This window comes from Panthera pardus, unplaced genomic scaffold (genome assembly GCF_024362965.1).
Source record: "Panthera pardus isolate Hobbes unplaced genomic scaffold, ASM2436296v1 HiC_scaffold_17, whole genome shotgun sequence".
NCBI lineage: Eukaryota > Metazoa > Chordata > Mammalia > Carnivora > Felidae > Panthera > Panthera pardus.
This window is the reverse complement of record NW_026526732.1, coordinates 110,133,043-110,151,703: the sequence shown is the minus strand read 5'-3', so window position 1 is coordinate 110,151,703 and position 18,661 is coordinate 110,133,043. Positions and strand designations below refer to the sequence as shown.

Here is an 18,661-nt window from a genome sequence, read left to right as displayed (position 1 = left end):
TGTAGAAATTCATATCCATTTCATATTCGCAAACTGTCTGGATACCTGGGCTAGGCCCTGGACTATTCGAGTTGCAATGAGGAAGGCGAGCCCCAGGTCAGCCGCCAGCGGGGTGAAGATAATGAGAAGGGAGGATACAACCAAAGAAACGCCAACCACACGCTTTGTTCCTATTCTTCCAGCCAGGTACCCGCTGGGAGCCATTGTCAGCATCACGCCGTAGTTGACAGAACCAAAAATGATGCCTTGGATTTGAGGGCTCCAGTCATACACAGGGGCCTTGAAGAAACAGAGGATGCTGTAGTAAGCCGTTTACACGAAGGTTCTTACATAACTGAAGACACCTCTTTATATCTCTCACTTGCTTTCAAATCACTATTTTGCCAAGTAAAACTTCTCTTAAGTGTTAATTTATTTTGAGAGAGAGAGAGAGCACGAGCAGGGGTGGGGCAGAGAGAGAGGGAGAGAGAGAGAGAGAGGGAATCCCAAACAGCCTCTGTGTTGTCAACGTGGGGCCCAATGCAGAGCTCGAACTCACGAACCGTGAGATCATGACCTGAGCCAAAATCTCAGGAATCGGACGCTTAACTGACTGAGCCACCCGGGTGTCCCCCCCAAATAAAACTTTTTAACATACAAGCTCTAAACAAACAGCACCAACAAGAACACAGCTTAAATCTCGTATTGCTTACCTCTGCTGGAAGACTGTTTGGCGCATCATTTGAGCCACCAAGTGCGTCAAGAGGCAGACTCTCGGTGGAGCCATTAAACTGGGACTGATGGTTTGTGCCGTTGACCATGGCCACCATGCTGATGTTGATGGCAGCATACTGTGCCATCAGTATAAAATTGCAGAAATGTGCCATAAAGGCTATTCCATAGCGAGTGGAGCGGAAGCTTAGAACTGGAAATATCATAACACGACATTAGTGCTTTCCTTATTAAGCCATCATTTGCTTCTCACAAGTTATACCACGGGAAGGTACCACAGACCATCACCTAATGAGTTAAATGGCTTTGCTATTGGCTTTAGGAAAGATACAAAAGGAGGCAATCACTGAGTTGAACTGAAGGTTGTTTTCATACCATGACTGTATAGAGACTGACTTGCTCTGAGGCATCTATCCTTCCTATGGTTTCGTCTCTCCCGTTCTTGGGTTATTGTATTCTATAGTTGATGAAATTACTCGGAAGTAAATACCTGGGTGGCAAAATATACATTTTATATACATATAAGGAAGTATATGTATATGTACCTATTTAAGTCACATAATTTAATCAACTAAATTTAATTAAATTACATAATTTATATTGTATGTCCTATATTACACGTTACATATAGAAAATGTAATTTTTTAAACTCTGAGGGAATTGTTCGTTGGGGTAGATGATTGTTCTCCACATGTGTCCAGTCATTGAGGACAAGCTTTCATTTAAAGTTTAAAATCAAGCCCCTAGGGGTGCCTGGGTGGCTCAGTCGGTTAAGCGTCCGACTTCGGCTCAGGTCACGATCTCACGGTCCGCGGGTTCGAGCCCCGCGTCGGGCTCTGGGCTGATGGCTCGGAGCCTGGAGCCTGCTTCCAATTCTGTGTTTCCCTCTCTCTCTGCCCCTCCCCCGTTCATGCTGTGTCTCTCTCTGTCTGAAAAATAAATAAACGTTAAAAAAAAATTTTTTTTAAATAATAAAAAAATAAAATAAAATCAAGCCCCTAGAAAGATTTTCTCATTAGAGAAATTGACAACTACAAACTATGAAAAAATATAGCGAAAAAAATAGCAGAAAGAGAAATGAGCACAGCATTCAAGGCTGTTTTTGTATTTCTGGGGAAGATGGCTGTTGCCGGGAAGAGGCTATTGCAATAATGCAGAAGAGAAGTGAGGAACATTGGATTGTGGTGGGAGCAGCAGAAGTGGGAAAATGTAATCGGATCCCAAATGGACCCGCGGGGTGGGGGAAAGGCACACTAAATCAAGCTTTAGGTTTTACAGACCAGTGGGGGAGGGGCACCAGAGAGGTTCTTGTCTAGGAACTAGAAGAGTAGAGTTGAGGTTCACTGAGGAAGGGAGTTGTGTGGCCAGAGCAGGGGTTTGGGGAGTGTGGGGATCAACAACTTATTGTTGGACCAACAGAGCTCCCTTTTAGGCACTCTGAGTGTTGAGAATGTTGTTGGATACACAACTCTAGAGTTTAGAAGAGAGGTAGGAGTTGAGGTATAATACTGGGAGTTAATAATCTACACATGATACCTGAAGCCATGATATTTGGGAAGTGAGAACACAGAGAGAAGAGAACCAAGGACTGACCCTGGGGGTTCCAATGTTTAGAAAGGCCAAATGAATGGGGAGAGACCAACAAAGGAAACTGAAAAGGGATGATCAGTAGGTTTTGGAAGAAAACTAGGAGAGTGTGGTGTCCAGAAAGCCCAGGGGAAAAGGGCTTCAGGGAGGAGGGAGTCAGCAGGTGCGTCAGATGGCTCCGATAGGTCATGGAACATAATGACTGAGAATTAATTCACTAAATCCTCTGAAGCCGCTACCACGGCTATCCTCATTTTATGGATGAGAAGGACATAGATACAGAGAGACCCGCTATGTGTCAGGTGTCTATGCTGTTAACCGTTGTTGGGCAAGTATATGATGGCTTTTATTTTGTCCTAGATGACCCCATGAGAATACCTTTGCTGTAAGTCAAGTGCACTCATCTGTGGGGTTTACATGGTGTGGGATAAGAGGTCCCTGTGTGTCTTCAAGAAGTCCTCAAAACTTCAAGGAAGGAGGTACCTTGAGATAACAAAAGAGTCTTCCCCCACAAGGACATACTGTTTTCTCATTTAGTGAATGGGGTGGGGGAGGCAGAATTTGGGAAAAAAACTGTAAAACATACCCAAATTAGAGTGAGAAGCTCAAATACAATATTTTTGTGAAAGTTTTCCTTCCTGATTCAAGGCTGGGTGGTGACTTCTTATGTCAATCAAGTCAACTAATAATTTGTGAGTTCTTGTGTTCTCTGATTTCTCCACATGGCCTGGGATCTTAGAGACCAAAGGCTACTGAAAAACAGTATCAGCAAACCAAGAGACTAATGGCTCACAAATGAGTGGGTTGAACATCGGTCTCGTTAGGTTGCTGAAAGATTAAGTAGAGGATGTGTTTAAAAGGCTAAGCCTGATGCTTGCTTGCTAATAAGTATTTCCTACAATCTACTACATGTGTCCTTAAAGATTGTTTCTGTCCTATGTCCATAATGGATGAATCATTCCAGCCATATCCACTCTAATAGATTGGTGCCAGCGTCATGCTGGCTGTGAAATATTTTCAAGGATTACCCTTAGCTACATGAGAGTGTGTGAGTTTGTATGTATGTGTGAGTGTGTGCAAATTAATAAATATCTTATAGGCATAGTATTTAACCGCTGGAAGAGAGCACTGACACTATGAAATCATCGACTTTTGAAACTTGAAGGTTCTATATGGAAGAATTCGATACTACTCTAATCAGAGTCCAGGAGACTTGTTTTTTAACATGATGTGACAAACAGAGCCTAGGGTGACTCCAATGATTCCCACCTCATGAGTTCACAAATGTGTCTAATCCCCTCCACTTGAATGGGAGCAAGACTTATGAGTTGCTTCTAGCCAGCAAGTGAAGGGATGCCCTCTCATGACTTTCATTATAAGACTCCAAACTGAAGCTGGATACTTTACTCATGGGCTTGATAAAGGACGCCGAGAGTTGGAGAAGCCCACACGGTAAGGAACTATGGGCTGCCTCTAGAACAAGAGAGTGGCCTCTAGCCAAAATCCTGCCCAAACCAGGACCTTCAGCTGTACGGTTGTAAGGGGATGAATTCTCCCAACAACCTGAATGATCTTGGAAGTGGGATCTTCCCCAGTCTAGCCTCCAGATGAGAACACAACCTGGACAGCTGCTCAATTGCAGCCTTGTGAGATGTAGAGAAGAACCAACTAAACCAAGGCATGTCTTAACCCCTGACCCACAGAAGTTGTGACATCGTAAATGTGTGTCATTTTAGGCCATTAAGTTTGTGGTAATATGTTTGCAGGGATAGAAAATAAATACGGTTGGCATCAAATAATAAAGATGCGTTATATATATTAACAGACTACATGAAAGGTTTTTTTGGAGGAGAGGGCACACATTGAAAGATGTTTGCATTGCACAGCATTGAAATTTGTTACAAGGCTAACATAAGACACCAATAAAAAGAGAAAATCTAAGGAACAATAGAAAAACATCCAAAAAAATCATACAGTGAGTAAAGGACATTACGGCAATTCATGGAGGAAAGCTAAATTATACAGGTGATTCTGAGCTAGCTGGTTAGATATATGGAAAAATAAAGTTGGAACAATATCTCATATTTTAAATCAAAATAAAGTCAAGGTATAATACTGTAGCAGTGCGTTTTGTCAAATTAAAGCTGCCATTGATTTTAAGATGTGTCATTTTTTGTTCCACTAAAAATCAATTGATAAGCTAATCAAAAAATCAAACTTAATAGATTCTGAATCTATCAAACTGAATGCCTGAGCTCTCCCTCCCAAGCTTGGTCCACCCACATTCTTTCCCAACTCAGATGATGGAAATTCTATCCTTCCAGACACTTGATTTCTTTCTTTTGCACCTTAGATCCAGGCTGTCTAGAACATACTATTGTCTTTACATTGAAAATGTGTACAGAATCCAACCACTTCTCACCAGAGCCATTGCTGTCTCTTGGTTTAGAGCTGTTTCCAGAGGATTCTGGCTACCAACACCTCTTGCTTGGATATTTGCAATAGCCTTTAACTTGACTTCCTGCTTCCAATCTATTTTATGGTTTTTTTAAATGTTAATTTAGTTGAGAGAGAGAGAGAGAGAGAGAGCAACTGGGGGAGGGGCAGAGAGAGAGGGAGACACCGAATCCGAAGCAGGCTCCAGGCTCCGAGCTGTCGGCACAGAGCCCGACACGGGGCTTGAACTCATGAACCACGAGATCATGACCTGAGCCGAAGTTGGACGCTCAACCGACTGAGCCACCCAGGTGCCCCTCCAATCTATTTTAAATATAGCAAATGAACTGTTGCAGTCATGCCACAAATTAGATCACCCCCTCTTCCACTCAAAATCCTCCATGTGGCTTCACTTTAGTTCAGATTGAGTACTAAGGTCTCTATGGTGGCCAGTGGAAAGGAAATATTTACGGCCTTTGCATCAAAATTTTCATTTCTTAGGAATACACGCTGAAGAAATAGTAATTCCAACTTCGGACAAGTGCTATGTTAAAGAATGTTTGCATAGGCATAATATATGTAAAGATAGCTTAGTAGCAAAACAAAACTCTAACTTAAATTTCCAACCGCAAGAGGATGTTTCAGGTAAATAATGCTCCATCTATTGGACATCCTGAAACACTAATACGCATCCTTAAGAATAGTTGTGAGTATTATAAAGCAATATGGAAACGTATGTGTGGTCAAATTAAAAGTTTTCTTACTATACCTAATTAAGCAATACAATTATGTTTACAATATTCTATGCAGCGACAAGAAGAATACACAATAGTGGGTGTATACAAATTTGGCAGCAACTATCAAAAACTGTAAATGCACATGGACAAAGATTAAAAAGTAATCATCAGAAATGCAAGATTTTTTTCGAACAGTGGTATTTATTTCCTTCATATATTTGAAAAGCACACATTAATATTACCTGATTTTTAAAAAGAATTCAACAACTTATATGAATTCATTTGTTTGTCTTATGACAGTGCACGTAAAGAATCCACTACCAAATCCTAAACCCAAGGAGTCAAGGTTGAGTTTACCTTTCTTGGGAACGAGACTCTCATCCACTCGTGTATCTTGGGAGTATTTAGTCTTCCCTGCTGTGGGACTCAATTCCGTCATGGTGGCCATCGTGTCCTTTCCCCAGATGTTTTTCACCTATCGGGGCAATATGCAATCCACAGGTGTCAGCCAAGAGAGACTCCTCTGATACGCATAAACAGTGGTCACCAAACAATTTAAAGCTAGGCCATTTCATGTGGGTGGGGTCCTGGGAGGATCATTATTCCCTCCAGGCCTCCTACCACCGGTGCACCATGCCTAACGGGAGGAACTGTTTATTATTAGGATCTAGAGTGGTCCCTGTGTGCCAGGGTAAGAGTGCTGGCTTTGGATCTGGGCATTTCCAAGTTCAAATCCAGGCTCATGATTTACCTAACGTGCCAAATGTCACCAGGAGCAGATTTGTGTGTTTCCGTCTCTTATCTGTTGTTAGTAAGAATACCCACCACCACCACAGCGGCAGCACCTTCATCAAGGATCACAAGAGTTCAATAGACTGCCCAGGTCTGGCACTCAATGAGTGGTTGTCACATAGTCTACTGTCATCGTTGTCGGAGCCACCACAGATGTGGGTCACTTCAGAACTGTGCTCCTCTAGAATCTTCTACTGCACCCGAAAACCTGCTTTCTAGTGCCCCCATGATTCCCAAACTGCTTCCCCATTTGACCCTCCGTGAGGGTTCCTGTATGTATGTCACTAATACTTGGGGACCATATTTGCATGTGATGATACAATTTTAATCCCGTATTATTTATGGCCACAGATGATAATGTATCTGCGAAGTTCTGGAAATAACTAACATGGGGATCTAGGCACTAATAGTTGTTTGGGGTCCCTACAATTTGGACCCACGACCGCCTCAGATGCACCATGTTTCTATTATAAGCAGGATCTGCTTGGCTTCAAGTTATATATCCTGTTGTTTAATTAACAGGTAGTTGGGATTGTGAGGTTGGTTTTAACTGACCCATAGCATGAAAAACTAAAACCATGTCTATAATCTGGCAGGGAAAATGGAGGTAAAATTGGATGATCAAAATGTGATTCCTTAGCAGTTGGGTCTGAGATCAGAAACAATGCCCACATGTTTGAATATACTCATTTTAGCAGCCACAGATGAAAGCTTAAGACTCTGAGCCCTCTCAACTTTTGATGTTGGATCATGTTCTTAGTTTCCCCTTCCTTAGACTCTTTGATGAGGGCCATGCGACATCTGACAGTTGTCTCACCAAGAAATACAATAATTTCTGGATGGGAGGGTGGTTGGCTTTTTGTAGAAGCACCTTACATGGAAGTCCTAAACAAAACAAAACAAACAAACACACACGCACAAAAAAACAACATGACAACCAAACAGGCATCATCAGAAATGTTAAGCTATATAGGGAAAAATTACGTAAATAGATGAAGGCAGAACCGGAATTGAGATAGGAAAACCAGAGAACACAAGATGGCTCCGTCAGAGAGGAGGGTACAGGGTAAGACCGTGGGGTATTGGAGTCAGATCACATGGGCCAGCAAAAGCAGACTGCTACATTTCTAGGAATTTTGCAAGCTGGTTGTTGAAAACAGCCATTATTGGCAATTAAATTATATAAATTTGGAATGAAAGAAAATATAGTTTAAAAAGGTAAATATTTGCAGCCCATGACTTCATAATTATGTCGCTGAGTTTTACTCTTGGGTATGCTCTTGGACTCGTTCATGTCTCCCGCATCTAGATGGTGGGAATACTATATAAAGACGTGGTGTTGCGGCGTAGGAGGACGCGGGGCTCACAGCGCGTCCTGCCGATCACTTAGATTCCACCTACACCTGCCTAAAGAACCCAGAAAACCGCCAGAGGATTAGCAGAAGGGAGTCTCCGGAGTCAAGCGCAGACTAGAGGCCCACGGAAGAGGGTAGGAAGGGCGGCGAGGCGGTGCGCGCTCCACGGACTGGCGGGAGGGAGCTGGGGCGGAGGGGCGGCCTGCCGGCCAAGCAGAGCCCCCGAGTCTGGCTGGCAAAAGCCGAGGGGCCGGACGGACTGTGTTCCGACAGCAAGCGCGACTTAGCGTCTGGGAGGTCAGAAGTTAACAGCTCTGCTCGGAAAGCGGGAAGGCTGGAGGACAAAGGGAGGGAGAGCTGCTGAGCCCCCGGACGGCAGAGCTCAGCTTGGCGGGGAACAAAGGTGCCAGCGCCATCTCCCCCGCCCATCCCCCAGCCAAAATCCCAAAGGGAACCAGTTCCTGCCAGGGAACTTGCTCGCTCCGCGCAAACACCCAACTCTGTGCTTCTGCGGAGCCAAACCTCCGGCAGCGGATCTGACTCCCTCCCGCTGCCACAGGGCCCCTCCTGAAGTGGATCACCTAAGGAGAAGCGAGCTAAGCCTGCCCCTCCAGCCCCCGTGCACCTTGCCCACCCACCCCAGCTAATACGCCAGATCCCCAGCAACACAAGCCTGGCAGTGTGCAAGTAGCCCAGACGGGACACGCCACCCCACAGTGAATCCCGCCCCGAGGAGAGGGGAAGAGAAGGCACACACCAGTCTGACTGTGGCCCCAGCGGTGGGCTGGGGGCAGACATCGAGTCGGACTGCGGCCCCGCCCACTAACTCCAGTTATACACCACAGCACAGGGGAAGTGCCCTGCAGGTCCTCACCACGCCAGGGACTCTCCAAAATGACCAAACGGAAGAATTCCCCTCAGAAGAATCTCCAGGAAATAACAACAGCTAATGAACTGATCAAAAAGGATTTAAATAATATAACAGAAAGTGAATTTAGAATAATAGTCATAAAATTAATCGCTGGGCTTGAAAACAGTATACAGGACAGCAGAGAATCTCTTGCCACAAAGATCGAGGGACTAAGGAACAGTCACGAGGAGCTGAAAAACGCTTTAAACGAAATGCAAAACAAAATGGAAACCACGATGGCTCGGCTTGAAGAGGCAGAGGAGAGAATAGGTGAACTAGAAGATAAAGTTATGGAGAAAGAGGAAGCTGAAAGAAAGAGAGATAAAAAAAATCCAGGAGTATGAGGGGAAAATTAGAGAACTAAGTGATACACTAAAAAAAAATAATATACGCATAATTGGTATCCCAGAGGAGGAAGAGAGAGGGAAAGGTGCTGAAGGGGTACTTGAAGAAATAATAGCTGAGAACTTCCCTGACTGGGGAAGGAAAAAGGCATTGAAATCCAAGAGGCACAGAGAACTCCCTTCAGACGTAACTTGAATCGATCTTCTGCACGACATATCATAGTGAAACTGGCAAAATACAAGGATAAAGAGAAAATTCTGAAAGCAGCAAGGGATAAACGTGCCCTCACATATAAAGGGAGACCTATAAGACTCGTGACTGATCTCTCCTTTGAAACTTGGCAGGCCAGAAAGGCTTGGCACGATATCTACAGTGTGCTAAACAGAAAAAATATGCAGCCGAGAATCCTTTACCCAGCAAGTCTGTCATTTAGAATAGAAGGAGAGATAAAGGTCTTCCCAAACAAACAAAAACTGAAGGAATTTGTCACCACGAAACCAACCCTACAAGAGATCCTAAGGGGGATCCTGTGAGACAAAGTACCAGAGACATCACTACAAGCATAAAACATACAGACATCACAATGACTCTAAACCCATATCTTTCTATAATAACACTGAATGTAAATGGATTAAATGCGCCAACTAAAAGACATAGGGTATCAGAATGGATAAAAAAACAAGACCCATCTATTTGCTGTCTACAAGAGACTCATTTTAGATCTGAGGACACCTTTAGATTGAGAGTGAGGGGATGGAGAACTATTTATCATGCTCCTGGAAGCCAAAAGAAAGCTGGAGTAGCCATACTTATATCAGACAAACTAGACTTTAAATTAAAGGCTGTAACAAGAGATGAAGAAGGGCATTATATAATAATCACAGGGTCTATCCACCAGGAAGAGCTAACTATTATAAATGTCTATGCGCCAAATACCCGAGCCCCCAGATATATAAAACAATTACTCATAAACATAAGCAACCTTATTGATAAGAATGTGGTCATTGCAGGGGACTTTAACACCCCACTTACAGAAATGGATAGATCATCTAGACACACAGTCAATAAAGAAACAAGGGCCCTGAATGATACATTGGATCAGATGGACTTGACAGATATATTTAGAACTCTGCATCCCAAAGCAACAGAATATACTTTCTTCTCGAGTGCACATGGAACATTCTCCAAGATAGATCATATACTGGGTCACAAAACAGCCCTTCGTAAGTTTACAAGAATTGAAATTATACCATGCATACTTTCAGACCACAATGCTATGAAGCTTGAAATCAACCACAGGAAAAAGTCTGGAAAACCTCCAAAAGCATGGAGGTTAAAGAACACCCTACTAACGAATGAGTGGGTCAACCAGGCAATTAGAGAAGAAATTAAAACATATATGGAAACAAACGAAAATGAAAATACAACAATCCAAACGCTTTGGGATGCAGCGAAGGCAGTCCTGAGAGGAAAATACATTGCAATCCAGGCCTATCTCAAGAAACAAGAAAAATCCCAAATACAAAATCTAACAGCACACCTAAAGGAAATAGAAGCAGAACAGCAAAGGCAGCCTAAACCCAGCAGAAGAAGAGAAATAATAAAGATCAGAGCAGAAATAAACAATATAGAATCTAAAAAAACTGTAGAGCAGATCAACGAAACCAAGAGTTGGTTTTTTGAAAAAATAAACAAAATTGACAAACCTCTAGCCAGGCTTCTCAAAAAGAAAAGGGAGATGACCCAAATAGATAAAATCATGAATGAAAATGGAATGATTACAACCAATCCCTCAGAGATACAAACAATTATCAGGGAATACTATGAAAAATTATATGCCAGCAAATTGGACAACCTGGAAGAAATGGACAAATTTCTAAACACCCACACTCTTCCAAAACTCAATCAGGAGGAAATAGAAAGCTTGAACAGACCCATAACCAGCGAAGAAATTGAATCGGTTATCAAAAATCTCCCAACAAATAAGAGTCCAGGACCAGATGGCTTCCCAGGGGAGTTCTACCAGACATTTAAAGCAGAGATAATACCTATCCTTCTCAAGCTATTCCAAGAAATAGAAAGGGAAGGAAAACGTCCAGACTCATTCTATGAAGCCAGTATTACTTTGATTCCTAAACCAGACAGAGACCCAGTAAAAAAAGAGAACTACAGGCCAATATCCCTGATGAATATAGATGCAAAAATTCTTAATAAGATACTAGCAAATCGAATTCAACAGCATATAAAAAGAATTATTCACCATGATCAAGTGGGATTCATTCCTGGGATGCAGGGCTGGTTCAACATTCGCAAATCGATCAACGTGATACATCACATTAACAAAAAAAAAGAGAAGAACCATATGATCCTGTCAATCGATGCAGAAAAGGCCTTTGACAAAATCCAGCACCCTTTCTTAATAAAAACCCTTGAGAAAGTCGGGATAGAAGGAACATACTTAAAGATCATAAAGGCCATTTATGAAAAGCCCACAGCTAACATCATCCTCAACGGGGAAAAATTGAGAGCTTTTTCCCTGAGATCAGGAACACGACAGGGATGCCCACTGTCACCGCTGCTGTTTAATATAGTGCTGGAAGTTCTAGCATCAGCAATCAGACAACAAAAGGAAATCAAAGGCATCAAAATTGGCAAAGATGAAGTCAAGCTTTCGCTTTTTGCAGATGACATGATATTATACATGGAAAATCCGATAGACTCCACCAAAAGTCTGCTAGAACTGATACATGAATTCAGCAAAGTTGCAGGATACAAAATCAATGTGCAGAAATCAGTTGCATTCTTATACACTAACAATGAAGCAACAGAAAGACAAATGAAGAAACTGATCCCATTCACAATTGCACCAAGAAGCATAAAATACCTAGGAATAAATCTAACCAAAGATGTAAAAGATCTGTATGCTGAAAACTATAGAAAGCTTATGAAGGTAATTGAAGAAGATATAAAGAAATGGAAAGACATTCCCTGTTCATGGATTGGAAGAATAAATATTGTCAAAATGTCAATACTACCCAAAGCTATCTACACATTCAATGCAATCCCAATCAAAATTGCACCAGCATTCTTCTCGAAACTAGAACAAGCAATCCTAAAATTCATATGGAACCACAAAAGGCCCCGAATAGCCAAAGTAATTTTGAAGAAGAAGACCAAAGCAGGAGGCATCACAATCCCAGACTTTAGCCTCTACTACAAAGCTGTCATCATCAAGACAGCATGGTATTGGCATAAAAACAGACACATAGACCAATGGAATAGAATAGAAACCCCAGAACTAGACCCACAAACGTATGGCCAACTCATCTTTGACAAAGCAGGAAAGAACATCCAATGGAAAAAAGACAGTCTCTTTAACAAATGGTGCTGGGAGAACTGGACAGCAACATGCAGAAGGTTGAAACTAGACCACTTTCTCACACCATTCACAAAAATAAACTCAAAATGGATAAAGGACCTGAATGTGAGACAGGAAACCATCAAAACCTTAGAGGAGAAAGCAGGAAAAGACCTCTCTGACCTCAGCCGTAGCAATCTCTTACTCGGCACATCCCCAAAGGCAAGGGAATTAAAAGCAAAAGTGAATTACTGGGACCTTATGAAGATAAAAAGCTTCTGCACAGCAAAGGAAACAACCAACAAAACTAAAAGGCAACCAACGGAATGGGAAAAGATATTTGCAAATGACACATCGGACAAAGGGCTAGTATCCAAAATCTATAAAGAGCTCATCAAACTCCACACCCGAAAAACAAATAACCCAGTGAAGAAATGGGCAGAAAACATGAATAGACACTTCTCTAAAGAAGACATCCGGATGGCCAACAGGCACATGAAAAGATGTTCAACGTCGCTCCTTATCAGGGAAATACAAATCAAAACCACACTCAGATACCACCTCACACCAGTCAGAGTGGCCAGAATGAAGAAATCAGGAGACTATAGATGCTGGAGAGGATGTGGAGAAACAGGAACCCTCTTGCACTGTTGGTGGGAATGCAAATTGGTGCAGCCGCTCTGGAAAGCAGTGTGGAGGTTCCTCAGAAAATTAAAAATAGACCTACCCTATGACCCAGCAATAGCACTGCTAGGAATTTATCCAAGGGATACAGGAGTACTGATGCATAGGGGCACCTGTACCCCAATGTTTATAGCGGCACTCTCAACAATAGCCAAATTATGGAAAGAGCCTAAATGTCCATCAACTGATGACTGGATAAAGAAATTGTGGTTTATATACACAATGGAATACTATGTGGCAATGAGAAAAAATGAAATATGGCCTTCTGTAGCAACATGGATGGAACTGGAGAGTGTGATGCTAAGTGAAATAAGCCATACAGAGAAAGACAGATACCATATGGTTTCACTCTTATGTGGATCCTGAGAAACATAACAGAAACCCATGGGGGAGGGGAAGGAAAAAAAAAAAAAAAAGAGGTTAGAGTGGGAGAGAGCCAAAGCATAAGAGACTGTTAAAAACTGAGAACAAACTGAGGGTTGATGGGGGGTGGGAGGGAGGGCAGGGTGGGTGATGGGTATTGAGGAGGGCACCTTTTGGGATGAGCACTGGGTGTTGTATGGAAACCAATTTGACAGTAAATTTCATATTTAAAAAATAAAATAAAAATAAAAATAAAAAGAAATTACTAGATATAAAATAAAAAAAAAAAAAAAGACGTGGTGTTGCATATTTCTTCTTAACTCTGAATTCAGTGATGTCATGTTGGTGGCTTGAAATTGGCCACAACTGGAGTATTCACATGGAAAAACAAAAAAGACGAATGGTACAGATTTGGGCTTGATTTGTTGGTTTCCTGGACTTAAGAAATTTATTAAATAATATTACGTTAGACATGCGGGGCTGCCTCAGTCGGGTAAGCGTCCAACTCTTGACTTTGGCTCAGGTCATGATCTCCCGGTTCCTGAGTCCGAGCTCCATGTTGAGCCCTGCGCTGACAGCACAGAGCCTGCTTGGGATTCTCTCTCGCTCTCTCCCTCTGCCCTTCTCCCTGCCTAGCACTTTCTCTCTCTCTCTCTCAAAAAAATAAAAAAATAAAAAATAAATAAAGGGGGAAGAGAAGGAGGTATGGCGTTGTATGGAATTCTCCCTTTAAAAAAATGTATAAAGATATTAGTGTCAGAAATTTTATGTTAACTCTCACGTGGTATTGTAAATTTTAGTAACATGAAGTTAATTTGGAAAATGTGTGCATTTTGCAGATGGTAATGTAGAATCAAACAGTTCCGGTCCCTGCAACTATATAAAAAGCTAAATAATAATAAAAATTTGTGGACTATTGTGCTTCAGAGTGTGGAAGCTGAAAATGGTTTCGGTCTGGTGAATATAATCTGTATGAGAGAGAAGTAATTCAACAGTAGATCAGGTATGACATTTAATGACAACAAATATATTGGGAAGAATTGGCAGATTGAGATTCAATTTCATTTGTCAAACTGTGGTTGGATTTCAGCCATAGGTTGCTACCAACACAGCGTTTAGCAAAAATACATGAAAGTTTTACACCTTAGATACACAAAATGTCTATTTGTTTACTACACCTCAATAAACCTGGAGACAAAGGACAGTACTACATGATAATCAACTGACTATACAGAACTTATAATAACAGTATGGTATATTATTATCCATAAACCATGTGCCTCAGATTCTATCGGTAAAATTAAAAAAAAAATTAGTTTATTTATTTATTTTGAGAGAGAGTGAGTGAGTGTGAGTGAGGGAGGGGCAGAAGGAGGGAGAGAGAGAATCCCAAGCAGCCTCCATGCTGTCAGCGCAGAGCCCAACATGGGGCTCGATCCCGCAAACCATGAGATCATAACCTGAGCCAAAATCAAGAGCTGGATGCTTAACCAACCGAGTCACCTAGGCGCCCCAATAAAATTTATAATATACCCATGTGTGTTTGCATATGTGTTTTTCCCACCCTGGAAAGCCAGTTGGGAAATACCAGCGCACCACCAGGGTAAGGAAACCCGTCACCCATCTTCCCCTTGGGCCTCTGCACTTGGTGCAACCATTTACTATGAACCCACATTTTTTATTTTGCCCTCGGCATTTAAAATTTTTCCTAGAGGGATTTATATCATTTGACACCCTGTTTCAGGAATTCCAGAGAGCCGGTTATAGGGAAGTCTCCCCTGCACCACCACCCCCCCCACCCCCGCCCCCCAGGAACAAAGGCCCCATTTCCCTCCTGAACGAACAGATGTGGAATCTGGTGCCTGGGATCCGTGTTCATTCTTAGTTTACGTCCCAGCACAAGGCACTCGGACCAAACTCCTCTACAAACATAAGTATGTCGGGAGATTCATTAGGCCCTCCCACTTCCCACAGACGTGGTGGTTCTCACGGAAAAGAATAAAGAGGGATTCCATCCTACACAAGTCCCAGGATTAAATTCCAAGTGTTATTTATTTCCACTGACCTGTGGCTGCTGGCCCAATTCTACGAACCAAGTATCCTTCTGTGTGGCTTGTTGGCTTCTCCAGGACTGATGCTGTCTGATCCGTGTGATATACTGAGCATCCTTTTGCTTTATGAACAATCAGTTTGTTGCCTACCTGGACCGTGTTCTTCAAACCACCTGGACTTAAAGTCTTGCCGTCTCCTTTTCGTGGCTTCTTTCAACTGTATGCTACGCCATTTTCGGGGACACCAGGAGAACCGTGAGCTTGAGTCTCAGGGACTGAAATTCATCCGTGACATCCTAGCTGGCCAAACTTTGCACATGGTGCCGTAATCATTCCACAGACAAGCAATAGCATATAGTGATTATAGAGTGATCTCGAACTTAAGGCTATTTTACTCTTTGCTTTTATGCCTGGACTGCCTAACAGCTGGCCCTGAGGACTGAGAGCAACATCCTGTCCCCTGGGTTTGAGGCCACATTCCACTGGATGAAAACACTATGGCGTGCCACATTCCTGGTTTCCCACAACTTGACCTATTCTTAAAGGTGTGTGTCTGGGACCTTTCTATCATGGCGGGATGGAGTTCTTGAACTCTCCAGCCCTGAGTCGATGTCTCCAGGATGGCATCCCCAGTGAAACTTCTCTATTCTACAGAAGATCTTTTTGTCCATTTTCAAGTCACTTTCAAGACTCATAGACGGGAATACTATCTCAGTATTTATTAACAGTGTTCTCAGGGTATCAGCTTTCTTGGAAGCAGACGCTTAAATAATAACCTGGGTAAAGTCACCTCAGGTACTTTTAGTTCTCTATTATCTCTATTCTAGACAGCCAGACATGCCTTGTTCTGGAAACCTCAATGCCCAATCCCATGTCTATGATATGACCATATCTATGATATGGTAATTTTTTACAAACAGCTACCTTGATTTTCCAGTATTGGTCCAGAACACTGTGCTGGTCGCCTGGGTCAGAGACTGTATATGGCATCATGAGATGTTTCTGCTTCCAGGCAGTGCTCCCAAGGAATCACACTGAAGGTCAACTTCCTGCAGACCATTAGGTTTCAAGCCAGGGGTGTCCCGCTAACGTCTGTGAGGTCACAAGTGCCATCAAAAAGTTGCAGCTCCTATGTTCCCGCCTTGAGGACTCTCTCTGATATCTTTCACCTGCCCTCAGCCCCACCTACCAACCGCTGTTGACCCTAGTGCCCTTCCATCGCCCCCATCTCCACAATTCCTCTTCTCTCCTCAGCCATCTTGGTTTGGTTACATTTTCATCATCTCGTGAGTCATGACTCAGCTCGGCATTCTTCTAGATGCTGCCTTGGACGAGAGCCGCCCCCAGCCTTATCTTATGTCACAGCCCTGGACCCTCTTTGGTCCGGGAGGGAAACCAAGGGGATAAACCTGATTACAAGAGGCTGGGGTCCTTCAGCACGCCAGGAATAGCCCGTTGCCACTATGAATCCGTCCAAGAGAAAAGCCCAGTACAGACGTCTTGGTTGCAGCGAATCTTCGTGTAAGGGATGGAGAGGTGGTGGCCCGTTGCTTCTTATCTGAAATATTTCTTGGACGCTACCCTCCATCTGTTCCTTGTGTCCTGCCAGCTGTCGGTATAATGGAAGTCATGCCAGCCTCTGCTCCTAACTACTGTACCGACCAGCTTACATCAACCCTAGGTGGAGATTTTGACACTCTTCGACCAGGACACCCAGTTGGTAAATAAAAGAGCTGATACTTGTTTCACAGGCCCCTGAATTTAACCCCCCAAATTCGGCTTCTGCACCCCTCACTAGAGTGCCTGTTTCTTGAAAATGCCATCCACAGTTGACATTTTATGCACGTTTATGGACGATCAGGCACAAGACTTCAGCTCCCTGCTTGTACCCCGCTTCCCTCTGCCTTGTTAAGACAGGGTTTTGCATCTGACTTCGACTCAGGTCATGATCTCACAGTCCATGGATTCGAGCCCCGCGTCGGGCTCTGTGCTGACAGCTCAGAGCCTGGAGCCTGCTATAGATTCTGTGTCTGCCCCTCTCTCTGTTCCTCCCCCACTCATGCTCTGTCTCTTAAAAATAAATAAACGTTAAAAAAAAAGAAAGAAAGTAGGGGTTTCTATATCTTCCCTCACCTTATTTTTAAATCAATATGAGAAAACCTGGGACTCTGGGAGCATGTAAAAATGGTCAGTCTTTACACAGAAAGGACCCTTAGAGTTTCATATGAATCGGTAGGACAAGTGACTTACCAACTTAGTGTCCGAGGGATGACTTAGACAGAACTGGCTACTCCTTAGTGCTCTCTCCCTTCACTCCCAGCAGAAGGCTGAAGCTTCTTTGCTACCCTGGGACTCGAATTGCTAATCATTAACGAGATTCATCCAACAAGATTTATACAAAAAGTGGAATCTTTTTTTTCTCCCTTGTGTTTTTTTCCCTGTGAATTTTTGTTAATTTTTTTCTTTGAAATATGTGAATTATAATGTTACAGATCAGCTTGACCTTCCCTGTTGGTTTTCCTTGTCCTTTCTCTTTTGACACCCCATAATAACAAAACCATTTCACATAAATTCAGTGAAGTTTCTCCATACTGTTTTAACTACCCGTAGGTGGGTTCCTAAACTATATAAAGCAATGCTTTGTCTGCGACTTAAGTTTGTATACCTGCTGCCATGCAGTGTGGACTATTCCATAACTCACTTTGGACAATAAGCAACGTGGATTGGGAAGAGCCACAAGGGCACAGTCAAGGTCATCGCCTTTCAGTTTCTTTTGCTTGGCTCGTTTTCGACGATACCCCTACGTGGCTGAAAACCTCCTCACTTGTCTGTAGTTCCTCATCCTCAGCTCAAAGAGAAGGGGTCACCCCCAGCTTCCTGCAGATGGTTTCTTTCCAGCTCCCCGCATGCTCGGTGCCTACACAGCAGACCCCTTTTCCCATGACAGCGTTCCAGCCCGTCTCCAGCCGTGGAAAATTAAACCTGTGCTTGGGAGCCTCCTTGCTTCAGATCCTACTCATCGCCTTGACTTTGAGTTCCTTCTTGGTTTATGGCCCCAGAGATCTCCTTCTGATTTGGAGCGTGGCTCTTTGTATCTATTTGAACTGTCCTGGGTGGGGGAGTAAACCACCCGCTTGCACCTTGGAAGAGTGGGAGCCTGCAGAGCGCATCCTTGAGCTCAAGAATTCAGAAGGAGCCCAGCCTCGGAGATTCAGAGCTCCTGTTTACCCAGCATTCATTATGTGTCTTCTCACCCTTCTTTTAGGCAACTTGTATGGTATTCTTAAAAGATAAGAAGAGAAAAGAAAAGCGGATTTGTCCCTTTGCACTTG

General features: G+C 43.1%; 1 protein-coding gene across 4 annotated transcripts in view; it reads right to left on the bottom strand.

Moving 5' to 3' along the window:
- SLC17A3 (solute carrier family 17 member 3) overlaps positions 1-18,661 on the bottom strand; it is a 29,975-nt gene extending 11,314 nt beyond the window's left edge. For 2 of the 4 annotated variants that reach the window (XM_019425305.2, XM_019425307.2), the window contains exons 1-4: positions 17,580-17,709; positions 5,829-5,946; positions 693-904; positions 46-279 (exon numbers count right to left, since the gene is read on the bottom strand). In XM_019425305.2, the coding sequence (XP_019280850.1) occupies positions 46-279; positions 693-904; positions 5,829-5,919 (537 nt within the window). In that variant the 5' untranslated portion in view covers positions 5,920-5,946; positions 17,580-17,709. Of the gene's footprint in view, positions 1-45; positions 280-692; positions 905-5,828; positions 5,947-17,579; positions 17,710-17,994 lie in introns of those variants that run through there. The other 2 variants (XM_019425306.2, XM_019425308.2) reach the window with 2 other exon arrangements.